The sequence below is a fragment of the Neovison vison genome, chromosome 12 (genome assembly GCF_020171115.1).
Source record: "Neovison vison isolate M4711 chromosome 12, ASM_NN_V1, whole genome shotgun sequence".
NCBI lineage: Eukaryota > Metazoa > Chordata > Mammalia > Carnivora > Mustelidae > Neogale > Neogale vison.
In genome coordinates this window covers 71152401-71174202 of record NC_058102.1, presented here as the reverse complement: position 1 = coordinate 71174202, position 21802 = coordinate 71152401, and the positions used below count along the sequence as shown (strand labels likewise).

Below are 21802 nucleotides of genomic sequence, written 5' to 3'. Positions count from 1 at the left end.
GGTGACCTTTACAACACCATTAATGTGCACAGCTTTTATCCAGCTACATTATTACTCATTACAGTTTCAGCTTTCAACATCTGCATTTGCTGAAAAGAGAAAAGTAAATTGTAGCAGCCTCAAATCCTTGGAAACTATGAGGGATGTGTGGATATGGATGTGGTGAAGGGATTTTTCAGGGGGGAAAAAAAAAACCCAAAAAACTAAGGGAAGTTTTAGTAGTGGAGAAAGTCAGATGATAAATGTCATTAAATACATTCATACATTCTTGCCTTTTGAAAATATTTTGTCATACTTAATCCCTGGAATGCTGAAGTAAAAAATCCTCATATGATAAAATGCAAATCTATCCATTATTTTGTTAAATATTCTGGTTCTGGTGACATTACAAAAGCAGCTCATAGACCAGCACTGTGATATTTATGAGCCTTCATTTCTATTATGGAAGTGACTCATTCTTGCCAAATAAAATATTTTTTCTTTTACATACTTAGGACATGAAAGCAAGTCTTATCTTGGAGTCCATTTAGGATGTGGAGGGGAGTAACTGAGTTAGGCTGTAACAGAGTGGTGCATAATGATAAAAAAATGGACATGTACCCCAACTTTTTTCAAACTTCTCAAAACTTAAGTTTTCACAGTGTCTGCTCTCACTCCTGTCCCACTGCCCCAGACTGGCTTCTTCTTGGCAAATAATATGAAATTCTGCTCTGTGGAGATTGAAGCATTTGAAATACATTCCTTCATCTTTTTTTTTTTTAATCCATCCCACAATTTCTCTGTAACTTTACCCCTTTTTTCCCTTTGTTTTGTTCAGTCTCAGAAAAGAGAGGGGCTTTGTTCCTTCCAAGGTTAATCCTTTCTCATGATCTCTTATCTTGTTCCATCTTTATCTGTGTTCTCTTCCATATCTTTATCTGTCTCTGACTCTTCTTCCCCTTGACTACATATATATATATATATATATATATACACACACACACACACACACATATATATACACACACACACACACATATATACACACACACACACACACACACACACACACATATGTATATATATGAATGACTGCCCTATTTTAAAGCCTGTCTCTACATAGCCCTTTTAAAATAATCACTTCTCAATATCAGGCTTACAAAAAGACTGGTCTATAGATCAGCTGCATTTTCTCTCCTCACAGTCTTGAAATCATTGGGATTGAAATTCTGTTAAGGCATTCTCCTAAAACTTCTCTATCAGAGTTTACATCTCCATGAGCGCCAGCTAAATCACAAGGTTTTTCCTTTTCATTTTTTAACTTTTCTGCCAAATGGGACATCATTAAATAACCTTATGATTTCTTGAAATTTTTATTTTTCCTAGGCTAGCATGACAGTGTCCTATCTTCATTCTTATTCTAACACAGTCGCTTGCTCTTTATCAGTTTCCCCCCTAAATAAGTGTGCTGGTTTTAAAATGTGCCCAATGATACTTTGATATTCCCCTTCCCTTGAGTTGGGCTGCCCTTGTGATTCTCTTACAATGAAGAGAATAAAGGTAGACTTTCAAGACTAGGTCATAAAGGGCACTATGGCTGTCTCTTTGCTCTCTCCTCTTGGAGCACCCACTCTTGGGAAAGTTATTGGTTTCCATGCAAGGAGCAGCCCTATGGAAAGACTCACAAGGGAAGGAATTGACCCTCTAGCCAAGAACCATGTGAGTGAGACATCTTGAACAAGGAGCATCTATCCCTAGTAAAAGTCCATAGAGGACTATGGCCATGCCTAATACATTGATTGTAACCATGAGGCCTTAAGCCAGAACTACCCAGCTAAGCTGCTTCCAAATTCTGACCCTTAGAACCCGGTGAGATAATGAATGTTGGTTATCTTAAGCTCTCGAGTATTAGGTTAATTTGCTATGCAGTAACAGATAACTAATACAGTAGGCGATACTTGTGATTCTTTATCCCGCTTCTCTTCTTACTATGCACACTCTTTTTGCTGAACTTCCTTTTTTTTTTAAGAGGTGCATATATCTTTTCATTTTCTTAATTCTTTTAATAGTAGTATAGCTAACACACAGTATCATATTAGTTTCAATATGGTGATTTAATAATTCTATACTTAATTTCAATACAGAGCTTTAATAATTCTATACAGGACTCTGTGCTCATTGTGATAAGTGTACTCTTAATCCCCTTATATCATATGTAATTCTACATCTAAAATGCTAGCAACCTTTTACATATCAGACTTATGTTTATAGTTTCCTCCTGAGGATCCCTACCTAAATGGCTCCTTGTGTTTCAATGCTTACTACATTTTTATGTCTATGTCTTCCAAATCTGCTTCCACTCTGGTCTTCTCTTTCACAGTTAAGGGAGGAATTATCCTTCTTATTTTATGAATTCAAAATCCTATACTCCTCTGTGTCCAACTTGAACTACACCAGGTAGACTCTATTGAGGATAGGTTATATTAAGTTTTCTCTACTAATAATATCTCTTCAATCTATTCCTTCCTTTGCTTTATCATTGCTTATTTCTATTTCATGTAACTAACTCTTGTCCTACACTAAAACAATGGTTTCCCTGATTCCTATCTCTTCCTGTTGCCAATACTCTTCTTTCTTAAAGTTCTGATCAGATTGCTGTCTGGAGAAAAAGTCAAAATTTCTTAGGATAGCATTCAGTCAGATTCCATCTGCTCCTTTCAGTTTTAGCCCTGATCACTTTTCACTACACATTCATTCTATATTCTAGCCAAATCAGTGCATTTCTCAAAAATATGCTATTTTACTCTGGGTTTTTTCTTAAAGGCTAAATGCCTAGGACTGTCTCTCTTCCTCAAGATTCCACTTGAATTAGGTTATCCCCAACTTAACTTTCCTTGATCCTTACCAAATAAAATCCAACACTCTTCTTTTTGATTACAAGGTTGTATCTATGCTCTGAAATGGCACTTACTATGGCTGACTAGCACTATAAGAGGGATGACTTTTCCCCTAACTAAATCCTGAGCTCCTTGAAGGGCTTATCTGTGTTAGCCTCCTTATAACTCTATGCAAATGATAAACATCAATAAAGGTAGATTGAAGTAAGTGTTCACAGTCTAATTTATGTGTTACTGAAGTAAAAATTATTGGAATTTTTAAAAAATTAGCTTATAGAAGCATTTTATAGTGTTTACTTTACCAAAATGACAATTATGGAGAAATGAAGCTATGTAATTTTTATAATACTTTGGTGTATTCAAGTAAATCTCAAGCAGTATAGAACTGAACAAACTTCATATCCTAGCAGGTGACTATTGATCTAAGTAGAATGTATTTTATCATATGTACAGTTTGTACGCATCACAAAAGAAAATGGAAATATATTTCAGTAATGGGAAAAGCAAGTCACCTAACAACAACATTCTGGAAACATTGCTCTCTGTGATTAGTCATTTAGGCCTCTTTTTTATAAACTTAAGAACATCTGTCACATCAACAAACATAACCAGTTCAATTAGATTTTCAGGAGGACACTGTAACTTGGACTTCAGTTATAAATTTCATTTGCATGTTTAAAACACACCTATGCGGTTCATCAAATTGAAACTCTCCTATGGAACTAAAACCATGCACAGGGTATGCGTGATTTGCCGTTAAAAGATGATTTCATTCAATTGCCATAAACAGAAAATCAGCAAGAACAAAAGAAACAGAACTTACCTATTGTGCTAACTCTGGCTGAAGGACTAGCTAATGCTGCTGGGACAGAGGCTTTGAGGGGGCCTGCCCCACTGTTTATTCTCAGAGCTGGCATATGGGGAGAGGTGGGTGATGTGGGTGATTTGCCATCAGAGGTCTTGGGTTTAGCTGATAGGTTCAGTGGCTGTGCCACTTCATCCTGCAATGTGATCATTAGAACATGAGCTGTGATAAGGCAAGGCTGATCAAAAATGCCTAGAAAAACACAGGTATATAGCCTGTCATTTCCCATCAAATTACTCTACCAGTCAGCGAACTTAACATTCAACCTATACATTACAGTGTTGGTTAGCTGTCAACAATGTTACTTTTAACTACATATTATGAAAAACCTTTAGTATAAGAGAAAGTACACGTGCACTCAACTATCCAGAAAGTATATAACTGATGTCATGTCTAAGAAATAGTCTTAAGCTATTCCTTGTGCTATTCAGTTCTATTGAGAGACCATTACATAATTCATATGAAATTATGATGTAGGTAGCCTTTGTTCAACCTCCGAAGAACAGAGGTTGAGTCCCAAGCACCTTTGTATCCTGGTGCTTAGCCAGAGTACCTGGAACATCCATGATGGAGGAATTAAATGGTGTGTACCTCTGATCAGAACTTCTCTCCAGATTTAAATACAGAAAAAAAAAGAAGGAAACTTTCTAACTTTCTCAGAAAATAATCTTTCTCCTAGGTTTCACAGACACAGTTTTGGACTTGATCTAAAAGTAAAAATAAACATAACCGACATTATACCAGTATGTACTATTTATTTATATGCAACACTGTTCTAAATACTTAGCATTTTGTTTTCAAATCTAGATTTGTTTTCCAGATTTTCTGCAATGTATATCACAATCAATACATTGTGGTGTGAAGATCTATCTGTGGTTAATCAGCACATATGGTGAGTTCCAACTGTTCAATACCTGAATAGGTCAAGTTTATGTAGTTTACATTCTATTTTATACTTTCTATATTAGCCCTTGTGTAATTTCATACATAAAATTTATGTATACAATTATCCTTAAAGTTTCTACCACATCATTTATTAGAATCAGATAATATTAACATTACATCACTTTTTCATCACAAACTGAGAAATTTGTTTTTTGTGCTCTAAAATTAAAATATTGTGTCATATGTTAAACCTTATTGTTAAAAATATCTATGATTTTATAAAGTATTATTGTAGAATAAAAATATAGCTTCCACTTAGCTACTGTTCTATCTTCATGAGTTAAGAGCATAAATATCTACCAGTAGTAGGTGGATAACCTGATGAAAGGGGGACATTTTAGATTCAAATGGTGTAATCTGATGGCATGGAAACATATATCAATGTGCACAAAATTTTATATATATATCTACGAAAAAAATTGAAATCAATCACTTTATAAAAATGGTAAAATGGCATAATAAGATATCTATTCAAAGTTTATATATATTTTTTTGTCTTTTGTACCTTTGGCACAAAGTTTATATTTTTAAAGTGGTTTATTGTTATTAAATTCCACGGTTGGCTGCACTTAGGAAACTTAGGAACAAAGCAGAAGAAATTACTCTTTAACACTTTATTTTTTTTAGTTCTGTTTTCTATTTCAGAAAAAAAAGAATAGCTATTTGAAAATCTATGAGAATTCATATGGTAATCTGGGATCACATTAGATGTCTAGTAAGTTGATAACCATCATACCAAATTTATATGGATTCATAGTCTTGGAAGAAAGGAAAGTAAGCTAATTCCACAACCGGTTCACTGTGTAAGAAAAGTTTACTTTAGCATTTTTAAAAACTGCAGGGGCAAAATTATTCCCTAGAATAATTTGGTTGAGCTGGTGAGCCATAATCCTTATATATCAGAAACCCAGAAGTATTGTGCCCTTTTCCCCCTTATACCACAGTATGGATGGGTAATTCGCAAATTCGATCTTTGGATCAGAACCATCAGCACCACCTGGGAACTTATTAGAAAAGCAAATTCACTATTTTAGAAACTTTGGAGGTGGGTTCTAGCAATCTGTTTTAAAAAGCATTCCCAGGAGATTCTGATGCAGACTAACATTTGAGAACCACCACCATATACAATATAAAGGGAGAAAAATTTTTTAACAAATGATTAAGCTTCAAAACCTTAAAAAAAAAAAAAAAGCTTCTTCAATGTAAGGAAGTAGCATTAAAAAATACATAATGTTGGGGCACCTGGGTGGCACAGTTGGTTAAGCATCCGATTCTTGATTTCGGTTCTGGTCATGATTTCATGGATCGTGAAACTGAGACCTATGTCCCATTCAGCTCAGCATCTCCTCTCCTTCTGCCTCTTTCTGGACCTCCCCGGCTCTTGCTCACCTGTGAGCTCTCTCTCTCTCCCTCTCTCTCAAATACATAAATCTTTAAAAAAAAAACAAAAAACTAAAAGCATAATGTTAACTCAATCTTTAATATTTTTCAAAATGTAATGTATGCTAATAATAACAAATGAAAGCATTCATATGCATAATAAACTAAATGCTACTGACATTCAGTAGGCTACTAAAGATGAGGATCCAGATTTTCTTCCTGTTAATTCAGCCTACATAGCCAGTCAGACAGGAGTTTTACTGACTGTTTATTATGTAGCCGTAAATATTCTAGACCCTTCTTCTTCCCTCAGTTGTATCTGCTTACTACTTCCTGTACGAAACTACCAGCTTTTGTCACAACAGTCTGAAAACTTCGTTGGTCTGTATTTGACAACTCTTGTCAAAGTTTTGAGGGGAAACTTGGAGAAATTAAGGTGGTTGTTTCACTTGACTGTGTAGAAAAGAAAGGAAGGAATATATTCCCAGAGTTGCAGGAGAAGAGATTTATGAGTGCAGAGGAAATAGAGCGTGAGGGTGTATGTGTAAGGGGAATAATGGTGTTGACGAAGATGATGCAGATGTAGGTGCTGATGGGACATGAAGCATATGAAATGTCATGTGCTTAGCTTTAAGCACTAAGAACTATTACATGCACGTACTGAAAAATGACTACCCAAAGCATTTATTACAGCAAGAGACCCACTGGAACTCTTAATATTCTCCTCCATTTAAGGCAGCACAGATGTCTAAAAGCCAAAAAGTGCAAAGCCCCAAGGACATAATAGAGGTTGACAGTTCCCAAGTTGATAGAAATGTCATTCAAAATTGCCCTTTCGTTCCCTTTCATTGTGTGACCAGGCTAATGGTATATTAATAAGAACCCACATGCTTGATCCTTATAGTGGTAACTATATAAATAATTTTGACCCATTATATGATATTATTTCACAATTTGGTTCTTCTAATAATTTACCACTGAGCTACTATACCAAATACCTATTATTCATCAAGAATAGAAAAATTACAGTAGTTTTCCCATTTCGTATTAATTATTTTTCATTTGACTAGATGAAAAATTTAAAACCCTAACTATAAAATGAAAGTGGGCTATTGATTTATGACCTGCATTCTCATAATCACAAATATGTGTAATAAATGCCAAGGTAAGGTTTTTCCCCTAAAGATTTTAAAGAACTTATTTAGGAGAAATTTGAAAGCTTAGCAAGATTAAATGCTACTCTTACAAATAAAGCAGGCATTTTAAAATTAATTAATTAATTAATTATAAATAAGTAACTTAATTAAGTAAATAATTTTACATAAAATATATAAGTAATTTTTAAGGTCAAGAAAACACTGGAAAAATAGCATTTCTCCGAAGTACACCATAAAGCAATAAGGAAAGTAATTTCTTTTTAATTACTTGTCCAATCATTAAAGGATGCTGTCATTTGAAAATTTTGAAAATAGCTTATTTCATAATTAGTTAATGTATACACAAAGTGATAGTTAAGAAGAATCTTATGTATCTGTTGAATAATTCCAAAGTTGATCTGCTAACCTAGTATAAATACAAGGTCAACATTTATACTTAAACTTAATTATTTAAGTTTTAACTAATAGGCTATCACTTATATTTATAGAATTCATTATAATATTTCAAATCATTTATTTAATCTTCAATTCTATGAAATAACTAATAATCTCAGGAGGGCAACTAAAATTCACAAAGTTCTAAAGAAACTCAGGTTGTTGGACCCAACATATGATATTCTGTTTAGTTATATGACAAATTTAATCTTAAATTGAAAAAGACATTGATGCAATGGAATTTCTGAAGTTCAGACTTAACCATATAATTTTTCACATAAAAAAGCCACATAAAGGGCAATACATGTTCAGTAAAATGAAGTAATACACACATTCACTATTTATATACTAGCTTAAAAATTAAGGCTCAAATGTTGATTTATTTTGGAGATTTTGTTGTGTGTGTGTGTGCTTCTCTGTTCTCTATACTACATAGCATCAGAAAGGTCCTTTGGAAGTGCTAAAGAGCTATTAAATTAGGTTATTCTTTTGAGAAAAATACCAAGGGTCTGTGTACAGTGTGTCAGAAAATATAATAATCTGTATAATAATGTGTAAGAGAATAATATTTCATATATACATATGATACATATCATATGTATATATGTGTATATATATATATATACACATACACACACACAAGTTTTAGTAACCTACTTATGATCATAACTTCTCCTAACAGAGTCTTGTCTAATCTTAGTTGTCTGGGATAGAATGTAAAACAAGTATCATCTAAACAAACATACAGTTTCAGGCATATTCCACTTACTTCTAGCTACTACAACTTGTCTAAAAGCAAACATTTCACTTAACATCAACTTGTGGTCATGGTAATAGAAATATTGCAGAGGTGTAATGAATTTGTGTCCTAGCCAATGAAAAGAAATACCCCACACAGATAAATACTAAATTTGGATGAAGAAAATTATTTGAGGGGCGCCTGGGTGGCTCAGTGGGTTGAGCCGCTGCCTTCGGCTCGGGTCATGATCTCGGGGTCCTGGGATCGAGTCCCGCATGGGGCTCTCTGCTCAGCGGGGAGCCTGCTTCCTCCTCTCTCTCTCTCTCTGCCTGCCTCTCTGCCTACTTGTGATCTCTCTCTGTCAAATAAATAAATAAAATCTTAAAAAAAAAAAAAAAGAAAATTATTTGACATAAACATATAGACTTAGATGCACTGGAGAAATACAGCTGTCATCACAAATACAGAGTTATTCCACATAAACTTAACAAAAACTATAAAATAACCATATAAATTTAAAATATATTTTACTTAGATGATTTTCAAATAATAGGTTTATTCCAGGAAAAACATGTTAGTCTAACATAATTGTATAATATTCTTAATTTTTAATGTGCAAAGACCAAATCGCTCATAGAAATCAAACAATTTATCAAAGAAAAATCATTCTCCAGAATCCTGGGGGTTTAGTTCTCTCTCCCCACTCCTTAGCCTTTTTTCATATATATATATATATATGCTAAGGAATTTCAATAGAGAACTAGAAAATAGGGATACCAGCTTCCTAAGGAAATCTACTCCTTTCTGTCTCCTTATCCTTCACAACAGAGAATACATCCACACGCAGGACCTTGGACTACAAGGTGAACCACCAAGGATGAGCAGATGATTATATCCTCTGTATACTTGTGAATAAAAATTACACCTTTATTTATATCTTTAATCATTCTCATTATCAAAATTTTTCTTTAAATAGTTACTTAAAGTCATTATTGAAAATCAAATCTTTATTTGGTAGTTAACAAATTTAAAGCATTCTAAAGGCAACGGGCAAGAACATATATATTTATGTAATTGTCCATTCATTCATTCATTCTTTATTGAATGAAATTTCAACTATTTATTACTTGCTATTATATGTTGGGCATTTAGAAAAATGCAAATCACCTGACATCGAGGCCTGTGGCTTTGAGGCTTTGGTTTTGCGAGGTACAGTAATAAAGGAGCAAAGAATGTATTTATTTTGTATTTAAGCCTGCAGTGAAGATGTATGTGGCATTGTATTTTCTTTAAACTGAATGATTGAAGGACAATTTAATTTGTCTACGTATTTAAATATATTCTTTCATTTATAAATATGATTTGATTCCTTAATAGCCATACAATGATCGAATTAAAAATAAGGAATTTCAGGCTACTTCCTCTGCACAATTTGAAAACTGGCCCATATTTTATCACAAATACTTATGTGAAGTAAGTAGCAATAATAACATATGGGGAAGAGTAAAGGATTCATAAAACATGCTGCAAAATTAATCAGCTGCTTGCTCTTAACCTCTCTGATGAAATAACCGTATTTAACAGGGAAGTGGACTGCAGGGTAAGTTGGATAATGTGCATGGTGTCTGCACCTCTTTTCTCTAACTTGACTTTGCATGCATTGTCTATTCCCATTCACTGCGGGAACCCTCTTTCACCTTTTCCCCTCAAATAAGGCATTTCTTTCTACAGTTCTTTAGAGATTGACTAGAGAGAAAAACAACACCAAACTAAAACAAAACAATCTTTTTGGAGATCAAAAGTCCCTGACCTTTCCTTCATGAATTTAGAGCAGAAAAGGTTTGCGCGTATGCACAAGAGTCAAAGTAATAAAAGAAAAAGAAAAAAAAAAAAAAAAAAAAAAAAACTAACCAAACATCTTAAATGATTTTCCTAGCCCCGGAAGAATCAGAGATCCTACTCATGGGGCTACTCCCACTCCGTACTTTATTAGTAGGTTCTTGGTGCCTCCAAAATCAAGTCTGTCATAAAGAACACATGGTCCTGAGGCCCCTTTCATGAACAAATGTTTGCTTTTGCTCTTACAAATTGCAAGATGCCTTGTTAACCACACCGATAGAGCTCTGGGGATTCTTTGATAGGTATGCTTTTGCGGTGCTTCTGCTACCATTAGACAGGATTGCCATTTCAATGCAAGTCTTAAGTTATGCAGCTGAGGGTAATGTATTCAGCTTCTCATTTAGCTTGCTTCTTTTAAAAAAGGGCACTAGGAGTGTAGTTAGGGGACGTTTGCTTCATTGTGATAATTTCATATTGTTTTTACATTTAAATTGTTGGCCTTTAATTAACTTACAGGTATTCACACTGTCTTCATCATTTAATTTAACATGCTCCCTGCTCCTTCCCCCTTAACATTTTAGTCGAGTATTTTCCTTGTTTTTTGCTTTTGGTGATTTAATGCCTCTAAAATGTCAATTATGTCCACAAACGCACACATACAGAGTTGAACACAAATAGAGCAAAGAACAGAGAGCGTGGCTTGTGGAATATCAATAATATTTCACATCCTTTTTTTTCATTAAAAAATTTCTTTGAAACACCTAAGCCAAATGATGCCATCCTTTCTACACAGAATGTTCTTCTGTGGTAGCCGGCCTCCAAGATGGCCCACCAATAATTCTTGCCTCCTGGCATTTATGTCCCTGAGTATCTCTGCCCCTTCCCATCCCCCCACCTCCCTGCCACACCTCGCACAAGAAATAGGACTGACCTACGTTACCAAGAAGCTACTGCAGAAAGGACAGTTTGACTCCTGGTGCTAGGTCATAAAAGACACTGTAGCCTCTACTTCCCTCTTTTTTGGATCAGTCGCTCTGGGGTATGGTTTCCTCAATCTTAGCACCACTGACATTTTGGCTGAATAATTCTTTGTTGTGAACGACTATCCCGGACCCTGAGGGATGTCTAGCAGTATTCCCCACCTCTACTTCTAGATGCTTGTAGAACTCCTGCTCTGGCTGCAGCAAGCAAAACGGTCTCCAGACGCTGCCAAATGTTTCCTGGAGGACAAAACCATCCCTGGAGGGAGCCACCTGCCACGCACGTCATGAGGACACTCAAAGGCCCATGAGAGTTCCACCTGGTAGGGACCCGCAGGCTTCTCGCCAACCACCAAGGTGTGATTTGTTAGGCAAGTGCATGAGCCGATTTGGAAGTGGATATACCAAGCATCTGTCACGCTTTCATGAGATGGCAACCCCATGTGACAGACTCTTAGCCAGGTCCCTCCAGGTAAGCTGCTCTCGGACTTCTGACCTGCTGAAATCCTGTGAGATAAGGGTTCACTGTTTACCGTCAAAATTGTGCATTATTTTGTTAGACAGAGATAACGTGTCTATCCTCCCTGAGAAGAAGTGCAGCCAACACTTGTTAAATTCTTCCATGATTCCAAAGCATTTTTCACCACCACTTCATTTTGACGCATGGAAAAATACTTGTTTCTCATTTCTCAACCATAATATATGAATCCATTTCATGAATCTCCCTCAGTTTTACTTATTTACTTTGCAGAGCTACATGTCATTCCTTTTTACTTTTTCTTTCCAACCCTTTTAATATTCTCTCTCACATTTCTAACTTAGCTTTTGAAGCTTCCTTTAATTTTAGATTAACTATCTATCTAAATAACCTCTTCTTTGTATTTTCAAAATGTGCTAAAAATAGACTGTATGAATAGAATTTCTATATATTTACTTAGAAGAATGTCCTGTGAGAAGACCTTTAGCTCACAACACCAAATGAAAACCCACTCACAGACAATCTACAGAGTAGATTTAATTTTTTCAAATGCAGAGTACATTTGAAAAGAGGAAGAACAGAAGGAATACGAGTGTCAGGAATAATATTTGATGAGAACAGTTACAACATGAGCCAGTATAAAATGTATGGTGTTTCAGATTCAACTTTGTTTAACCTCTGGTCCCTAGACATCTTCAAATTCCTAATAATAATGGTTATTTTGTCCTCTGGTGTTCCTTACGTCAGGATGATTGCTATTATCTTTTCAAATGATTAATAGTTCTTCTACCAAGAGGCTAAAAGAAAGCATAAAGCAGTAAGATTTGATGTTAACAAATCTGAGAACTGTTAACTGTAACTTAACTAATAAGAAGAACTGGTGTTAACAGTTCTTCTGTTATTATTCTTATTAACCTCTAAATGTAAGCTTCCAAAAGCTATTTAGAAATACTTCAGAGAAATTGAAGAGTCGGTCACTCCATGTACAGAAAGAACATAATGTTTTCTTGGCACCACCTGATCAGTCCTTAAACACATAACTAAAAACCATTTGTCATGTTACTTTCCTGTTAGTTTCCCTTGAAGATATGTGAAAAAGAATTAATCAAGACTACAAGACTATCAAATGATGGAATGGATTCACAAAAAATAAAGCAGGAGCCTTCGGAGCAATATAGACTTAAACTCCAAGAAAACAGAAGCCACACTGGTCAGATTCCACTACCACCAGCATTCGGGGGGCAGCACCTCTACCTGAGCCTGAACCTACAAAATAAATGAGCATCACAACCTCTCTGCCTGAATATACCAGAGGAAGTAGGGTCAAAAGGACAGCACAACAATATGAACACCACCAACACAAACGGGCATAAACTCTCCGTTCCCTCTCATTCCACTCATTCACAGGGGAAAAAAGACTGGAAGAATGAGTGGATCTTGGAAGAAAACGAACAAAATTAAATGCTTTGGAGATCCTTAGAGGGCTAAAAACACTTCTTTTCAAAAATATCTGTGGTTCTTTAGGGGCTTAGGTTTTTTAATAGATCCTAAGGAAAGTCTGATCTGGTTATAAACAGATAAAGCATCTTTAGATGGCCATCCTGGGAGAAGAGGGAAAAGAAAGAGCAGGCATAATCATGCATACGTCACTTAAGAGTAACTCTCATTTAATTAAATAAAAACCTCATTTTCAAGGCCTACATATATGCAGGTGCAGGCTCTGCAGGGCACAAATCCTCCATTGGCTGGTGGACCCACGACTACCACATAATTATTAATGATAGCTGTGACAGTTAACCTGTGCTCTGTGTCTATTTGGGAGACTTGAGTAAGGGCCAAATTGTCTAAAGCATAGAACCTTGGGGAAGGATGGACCCGTGTGTGTGTGTGTGTGTGTGTGCGCGTGCAAGCACGTGTGCGTGTAGGTGTGCACGCATGTGTGTAATGGATTTGAGGGTGAATGAGACATAAAGCAAGAAAGTTAGGGAAGACTAAGGCAGCACTCTATTACTAACAAAGCGCTTTATTTCATTGGTTGTTTTCTTGAAATGTTGATTGCAAAACTAATCAGAGTTTAAATACTTTAAGGCTTTATTCTTTAAAGGGATGTTTATGGATGATCTAAACACTCAGCCTTGACAGCAACAACCTTCTTGATGGCAGGCATTACTATATTAATTGTTTTTATCACCCATATATGGCCTTCAGTAGAAAAAATACTAAATATTAACTACTAAATCTTAATTACATGGAGAGTTAAGATTAATTAATGACAAACTCCTGATAATTTCTTTCTTCTATTTTTTTTTTCATAAAGCATTTGAAAATTGTCACATGAAGTGAAGTGTTTTAACTGTCACTTTGGCCAGTGAATGATAGGAACACATACAAAACTGTAACGTGTCCCTCCACATTTAAATCTCTTCATATGAATTCTTCTCACTATTGGAATTCCGTAGCTCTTCCCAGTCTCCAGAGTTTTGCTCCCTTTTCTTCTTGCTCTCCGCTAGAGTTGAAGGGGTGACAGCCCTGGGAGGTCCTGCTTTTCTAGTTAGAGATGTCAGCTAACAGAGCCCTTGTCAGGTTCTCCCGAACAACAGGCTGCCTATTAACCTAACTTGAAACTTTACTAGGTAGCAACATCTAAGCGAAAACTCTTTCCATGCCACTCACTGCAGATGGAGAAAGAGGGGCAGTCACTGAAGACAAAGGGAGAAGTCCAAAGATAAGCCAGCAAAGCCAAACTTAGAATGCAAAACTCTCTTCTCTCACTCGCACTTGCTTTAACAGACTGATTCTCATCCTTCAGATTTAGGGCAGGATTGGCGATTTTCCTTACTGTAGAGAATTAGGAGACGTCCCATTTGCCCTGGTCTCACTTTTTTTTTTTTTTTTTCTTCTCATATGGTAGGGTTATTCTTTAATTTGTTCCAGAAGTATCTTTTAGGCATTATTCCCAACAGGGCTAGTCATGGGAAAGGAAGCATTTATATTCCAGTTGGTGAAGCAATATACAGACACTAAGTGATAAAACAGTTTAAGGCTATGGAAGTTGGTATGAAATTTTAAAACTTAAATATCATTGTGATTAATCTAAAAGATTGTCATGAAGGAAGTTCTTCTGAAAAAAAAATTGTATTTCATTTAGTCTGGATGATTTAGACCAAGAGTCACTGTGATTGATTTACTAGTCTAGAACTGGGATTTGGATTTTAAATCTTAGATGCTTACTTTAAATGCAATTTTTAAAACGTTCTATAAGGTTTTAACTCCCATATCCTTCCTTGGATCCTCACATCACCTTTTCTGAAAACACAATAAAGGTATCAAAAGGGCATGAGCTCTTGGAATATTAGGTCCTATAAAATTTGCTATTTAGGATTAAAAGATTTTTTACTAGAAATAAAGGTCATTTTCCCTTTCCAAAAATATTAATCAAAAACAATTATTTTCCAATTATGAATCAACTAAAAGTGTTTTTCCTTTCTCCTCTCATAACTAACCTATTAGAGAATGAATAAAAGAAAACTCATAGTATATGTCTCACTGAATACAGGAATTATGCAACTTTCACCTGGGAACTTCTATTTACTCTAAAAGAAATGCTGATTTTGTCATAAAGAGATCTAGTTTCCCAAGAAGAAATAAGTGTTTACAGTCCTATATACTATTTACTACATTAATATTTGGGAGAAGTCAGTTAAAAATTACAAAACATATAAAAGTACATCTAATAAGTTTAATAAGCTAAATATTAAGACACTTTAAAAATAATTTGAATACTTCTATATCTGTTCACCTTAATGCTTTCTAACACTGTTCACTTTACTTCCTGACATCTAAATAACTTCAATAGTTATAAAGTATCCTTATACATTTTGTCTTATTTTAGTAACACAGCAACAGAGTAAGATATCATCAATCTCACTTCACAGATAAGGAAACTGACATCAGAGATATTTAAGAATTTGTCAATGGTCATAACTTTAGTAAGCTTGGGACCTGAACCCAAGTCACTGGGTTCACTCAGGCCTAAGCAAGTTTCCAGAGCTGCCCCTCTGCCATCTAAATGTCATCAGGGTAAAGGATGGTTGGCAGTAATTTCTCTGAAGAATCAAACTAACAACTGAAATCCTGTATTTTCTTCTTTATTCTGAAGAAATCGTTATACTCCATTACAATAGGGACCATGCAGAGCTCAATTTGGGTAATATCAGTCTGAACCCTTGCAAAATGTTTCTAATACCAAATCATAAAATATTTTACCAAAGCAGCTACAAGTAAATTCCAAACGTATTCCTCTCACTAAAGTATATCATAAAAGAGTAACTATTTGAAGTAAATGTATAAGCACCCTCAACACTATTATTTGATACCTATTTTGTTTCGACAAAAAACACATGTCCATTATGTACATCCAAATGGTGTCCAATCATTTAGAAAGGAGCTAATACTGCAAGCAATGAAGAAGAGGATAGATAAGACCTTTAGCACACTCACCAGCTTGACCAAACGCTATGAATCCATCCCAGGTTTATTTCAAATGAGTTGTGTCAAAGGTTACCCACAGGCCATTTTATAGTGATTTACAGCCAATGTCTGCAAATCTCCTTTTATTTTAATGATAACCTCAATAGAGTCATTAAGACATTCTTTGTCTTCATGGCAGTGACCAAAAGGGAGCTGCTGTCTTTAAAGAATTTTAAGGGGTGATAACTATTTATATAGAATGTCAGTTAAAGCCAGTTTTTATGTTGTGCTTTAAAGGCAAAATATTTTTTTTCTCAATGTACTGAAGATGCTTACTTGGTTATATATTCTGCCTATTGCTGTTGTAATATTAAATTCAAGGTATAGGCCAAAGAAAATTCAATAAAGATGAAAAGGCTTAGAATTGAGCATCAGGTAAGAGTCTGATTTTAATTATAATGATCTCAAATTTGTATTAAAGCTCTCACAGCATAATGATTCTTAAGTGTCTGTATTGAGTTAAGCATGTCATGAAGCATGAAGAATTGCAAGATTGATTTATCAGATATTCATTTAAGAAATAGGCAATTAAAATAATTAATGTGTAGTGAAACTCAGCTGTAATGCCTCATGTTTAATTTTTCCCAACCCATAACATTAAAAGAATAATACATTTCACAGTCTGGATGGCATAAAAGATTTTATAGAGCAACTGTAATGATATCATTACATAAGAGTTTTGATCATATCTTCTAGACAGAACTAAGGAGAAAGAATAAGTGCCTTTATTTTAGATTTGACCTTATTTTAAATGTTGCTTTGGGTCATGAGATCGCCAAATAAAATGAATGAATATTCTTGATTCTTGTAGTAAGGGATGAAATACACAAATGTACACACTGATAGGTTTATACAGAGAGAAAATAAACTCATATATGATCATGTATATAGGTGAAATATTTCTCTGCCATATTTAAGCTAGTTTGGCATAAAAGAGAAACAGAATGATAAACTTCCAAAAGAGAGAAAAACAAAATAATCTTCCTGCCTAAAACTTCATTTGAACTGTCAATTAAATAATATAACAAAACTAGCCAATACTAGTCTAAGCCTGTGCCTTTCATTCTAGCATCCACTTAATTCTTTGGGGTCTTCAGGGAGGCCATTCACTGGAAGATGTATTCCTACCAAACAAACCTGTGATGCTAGTATACAAACCAAAATGCCAATTAATTATTTATACCTGACCAGAATATTGTTGAATTTTTGTTGAAAAAGCAAATTTAACAATGAGAATCGAGGCAGAAAGGAGGAGATAGTGGGTGCTTCATTTAGACCATAGTAAGGACATAGTAAGGATTATGCATACTTCAACTAATAACTCTCCAATGATCAGAAGGTCCCCATTTCCTATACACAGTGTTTCCCAACTAGACTGATGGGATTAAACAATGACAAATTTTATTTTACAAATTTAGTTTCCATAATCTTTCTGTGTAGGCAGTCTTTCTACATAATACAATGGCATTGATTGTTTCATTTTTCATAGGTACGATCCTAGTCCGCTCATTGATCCTTCAATGATTCAAGCCACTGACCTTTGATGGGGCCCCGAACTCAGTCACATGTCTGAACATAACATCTTGGTTTACTTCCACTGATGTTCTGTTTGTTTGTTTATTCTTTTAACAGAACTAGAGCAATGGCTGCATGTCAGTTAGTACACTTGGTGCTAAGAACGAGTAAGAGATTGTCCCTCCACTGAAGAGAGTCAAGACAACTGCAATCAAGTTTTAATCAGGGCGCTGGGATATAAAACAAGGAGTCTGTAACCATGTGGGAGAGTCCGATATGATGGACTAGCCAATTCTACGTAGAGGTGACAGCTGAGATAGATCTTACGAGAAGGTGCAAGGCAAGAGGGAAAAGAGCAATGAAGAGGCAAAAGGACCCCGGAGAGCTGGAGTGGCACAAACATAGGCAAGAAGTGCAACTGAGTGCTATATAAGGAAGTGACTCCACATGGAGCACAGAACTGCTGGGACTGGGAGAAAAGCTGAAGTAACAAATCAGGCTCACGAGGTGAGTGGGGCTGGATTACAGAATGCCAAGAACGTTAGACTTCATCCTTTCGACACTCTTCCTGACATCTGTGTTCTTCTTAACTATGCTCCAATGCTCTAGATGTGCATTACAGATCACCTTATTTCTCTAAAATTCAGATGAAACCCAACACCCTGTTAATTCCTACATGCCTTTGTATAGGCTATTTCCTTCAAAAACCTAAGTGGCACCTCTTCTGGAAGATGTGCCCTCATGCTCTTATTTTTCCCCAGGTTTTGCTGGAAACTTCCCCTGTACTTCCATGTTACTCTTTGAACAGTACTTAGCCCGTAGCATTTTAATCGTTAAGTTTGTTCATTTTCCCCTTTACACTGTATGGGGTGTTAATTACTGTTCTTTTGGTTCTACCATACTATCTGGCATATCATAGGTGCTCAAAAACTGTACTGAATAAACCTCAGTAAGTTTTCTAAAAGTTACTTCTAAAAGTGACTCTAGAAACCTCACCTATGAATAACGTAGCCAGTACCTTTTAAAAAAAAATCATATAAACCAGTGAAGAAACATACAGCTTTGTTTCAAGCAAACTGTAAAGTCAATTGCTTAGAAAATGTCTTTTTCCAAAGGAAAATATTCTCATTCCTATTTTTCCAGTAGAAGATATCTCATGTAAATTAAATCATATTTTATTAACTACATGTATTAAGTGGATCTTGTTTTTAAAAATAGGGTTCAAGTACATTTTGAAAGAATATGTCAAGACCTTTCTTAAATATTTCTTTTTATCTCATTAAATTTCCAATATTTTATATATGTCCAGAATTCTAGAAAATAATATGGTTACAACAAAAGGCCCAAAAGTTAATGTGACAATAGCTAAAAAATATTTTCTGAACAAAAAAAAAAATCCTTATAGAGACACATTCTCTTAGATCATGTGGTATTAATAATTTAACTGCAAAAATAGCTATAAGTGAAAATTACATCACTGTGATAACTATGGCTTAAATTCACATTATTAAGATTGTGTTGTATAATATAAACATGTAATCTAGTAAACATTTATTGAGTGGATATTATGAACCAGCTACTTAAAATTCAATGAATGAAGTGTATCTAATATGATCAATCTCATGAAATTGGTTTTTTTCTCCCATTATTTTATTGAAAGTCTATAAATTATAGCCCCAGATATAACAGACCAGAATTCTAGCTCAGTGCCACTCTAGGAAAGCTAATAGAAAGAATCCAAGCAAAACCAAACAAAAATTACCCAGTGGTTCTCTTAAAATTGGATCAGAATTATCGTTTTTTTTAAGATAGGTGACAGCACTATTTACATGAAAACTGGCACTAAAAATTCCACCAGCTGACCCAAAATTCTTGTCTTGCCCTGTATTTATATAGGATTGACCTGAATATTGAGCTCCTGCTGACTTAAAATGAAACTTTGATCCTTAAAAGAGTTACATGGAGAAGTATAGAAAACACAAATCTGTACTTATTTAAGGACATTCCTATTGCTGTCATAATGCTTTTATACATACTTCACAACAGAATATTTTTCTTATGTTATTTTAAGTGCTACTGGAAATACCACAAGAGAAAAATTTTTGCAGTATTTCATCCTTTCTATTTTTGGTTTCAATTTCTTTTTCTCCTATTTATGAAATATCTACGCTGCCAAAAGTCATCAAAATTGTACAACAAACCACAACAGCTCAAATTATATAATGAACTAGAAAAAGTAAGACTCTTGGTTATTGAAAGGCCCAATTTAAATGAAGTCTCATACAGAATCTCAGTACTGAAAATTGGTCTTGCAAAGAAATACAACAGAGTTTTAATAAAAAATATATATTTTGTGGTTTTACAGAACTGTATTTTCTGGTATTGGCAAACGGTTTGGGGGAAAATGAATTTTTATCTATTTGATTATACATTTTTTGCCTTCATATTATTTTGGTATTGTAAGACCTGTAAAATGAAAATTGTGGTTTTTATTTTTTCTAAATTTAGAGAAAGATCTCATCTCTTTCTTTTTGAAAAACAAAAGTCATAAAGGGTAGGTTTTTAACTGTAAGGTTCTGAAAAAGTCACTCAATGGAATCAGCTAGCCTGTGGTTAGAAGTCAAGGGCTAAAAGCTGTGGGATATTCCAGCCATAAGTCGTGCAGCTCGTAAGGAGGTGTATGTAGTTCTCAGATGCATCTAAGAAGCTATATCTGCTAGGATATTGCTAGGGCACATTGTTCCTATGAGAACTTTAGGCTACCATACGATTCAGGTTAAGGGGAGCTGGTCGCTGTATGTGACATTTAGGCACCTGCATTTGGAGGCATGCTCTCTTCTAAGCCGCACTCTTAAACAAGTCCATAGCAATACTCCATACTCCGAGCCAGTAAGAATGCTCTTTCTAAATGTAATATTTCTAAGATTCAATTTTCCGTGAGAAAAACTCTTGTGCAAAATAGAAAAAATTTCAAATACATTTTCAAGTAAAAAAGAGTCATAAAATTATTCCCTAGGTCCAAAACCAAGAGCTATTCTATATGTTGAATGCTATTTGTGTCTCCGATGTCCTCAAATGTTAAGATACATAAGGTAAGGAATACATGCTGTGAATTTCCCTGATCATATTAAGCAATCTCTAAATAACTCATGGTCAATGTCAACGATACCACTCATTATGCACCTGTTGAAGACTTTTTTTCCCCCACATTTAATGTTAATCAACTCACCAAGTTTCTAGTCTTTGTTTAAAAGCTGTAATTAGGGGTGCCTGGGTGGCTCACTGGGTTAAAGACTCTGCCTTCAGCTTAGGTCATGATCTCAGGGTCCTAGGATCGAGCCCCACATCTGGCTCTCTGCTCAGCAGGGAGACTGCTTCCCTTCCTCTCTCTCTCTCTCTCTCTCTCTCTGCCTGCCTCTCTGCCTACTTGTGATCTCTGTCTGTCAAATAAATAAATAAAATCTTTTAAAAAAAAAGCTGTAATTAAATATAAATAACTATGTTTTTCCGCTGATTATTGCCAGTACAGAGATGATAGAGAATTTCATTATCTTATAACTTTTTGGATGGGCTCTGGATTAAAATAGTCTCTATTTCTTGTTAGGTAAAGTTAAGGCTGCTTCCATGTCATATGTGCATGAAAAAAATGGGAAAATAGGTGTAACTAAAAAAGAATCTCACTTTATAGAATATAATCCAATAATACAGATTATTAGTAGAACTCTGTATATAAACTCACTCTCAGTAAAATGAATAGAATTTGAAGTGCATGTAAAGTGCAAGTAAATGTGCATGCTTAAATAAACCATAAAATAATTTTTACTAAGAATTTTTACTAAGAAAATAAATCACATTATTGACAGAAGTTTTACGTAAACTTTATAGAATTTTTTTTAAGTTGGCAGCACTGCATGTTTACCTGACGAGTGGGATTTTAATGAAGTTTTTGACTACAGAAGGGAAGGAAGGAAGAGGGGAAGAAAGACAGGGAGAGATGAAGGGAAGGAAACAAGGAAAGAGAGAGAGAGATTTTCAAAAAAAGTTGTCCTCTAAAAAATACTCA

General features: G+C 34.9%; 1 protein-coding gene across 9 annotated transcripts in view; it reads right to left on the bottom strand.

Moving 5' to 3' along the window:
• The window catches only part of SOX5 (SRY-box transcription factor 5), a 958250-nt gene that overhangs the window by 36084 nt on the left and 900364 nt on the right, over positions 1-21802 (bottom strand). For all 9 annotated transcript variants that reach the window (XM_044229411.1, XM_044229413.1, XM_044229414.1 and 6 more), the window contains one exon: positions 3700-3877. In XM_044229411.1, coding sequence (XP_044085346.1) covers positions 3700-3877 — 178 coding nt within the window. The remainder of the gene's footprint in view (positions 1-3699; positions 3878-21802) is intronic.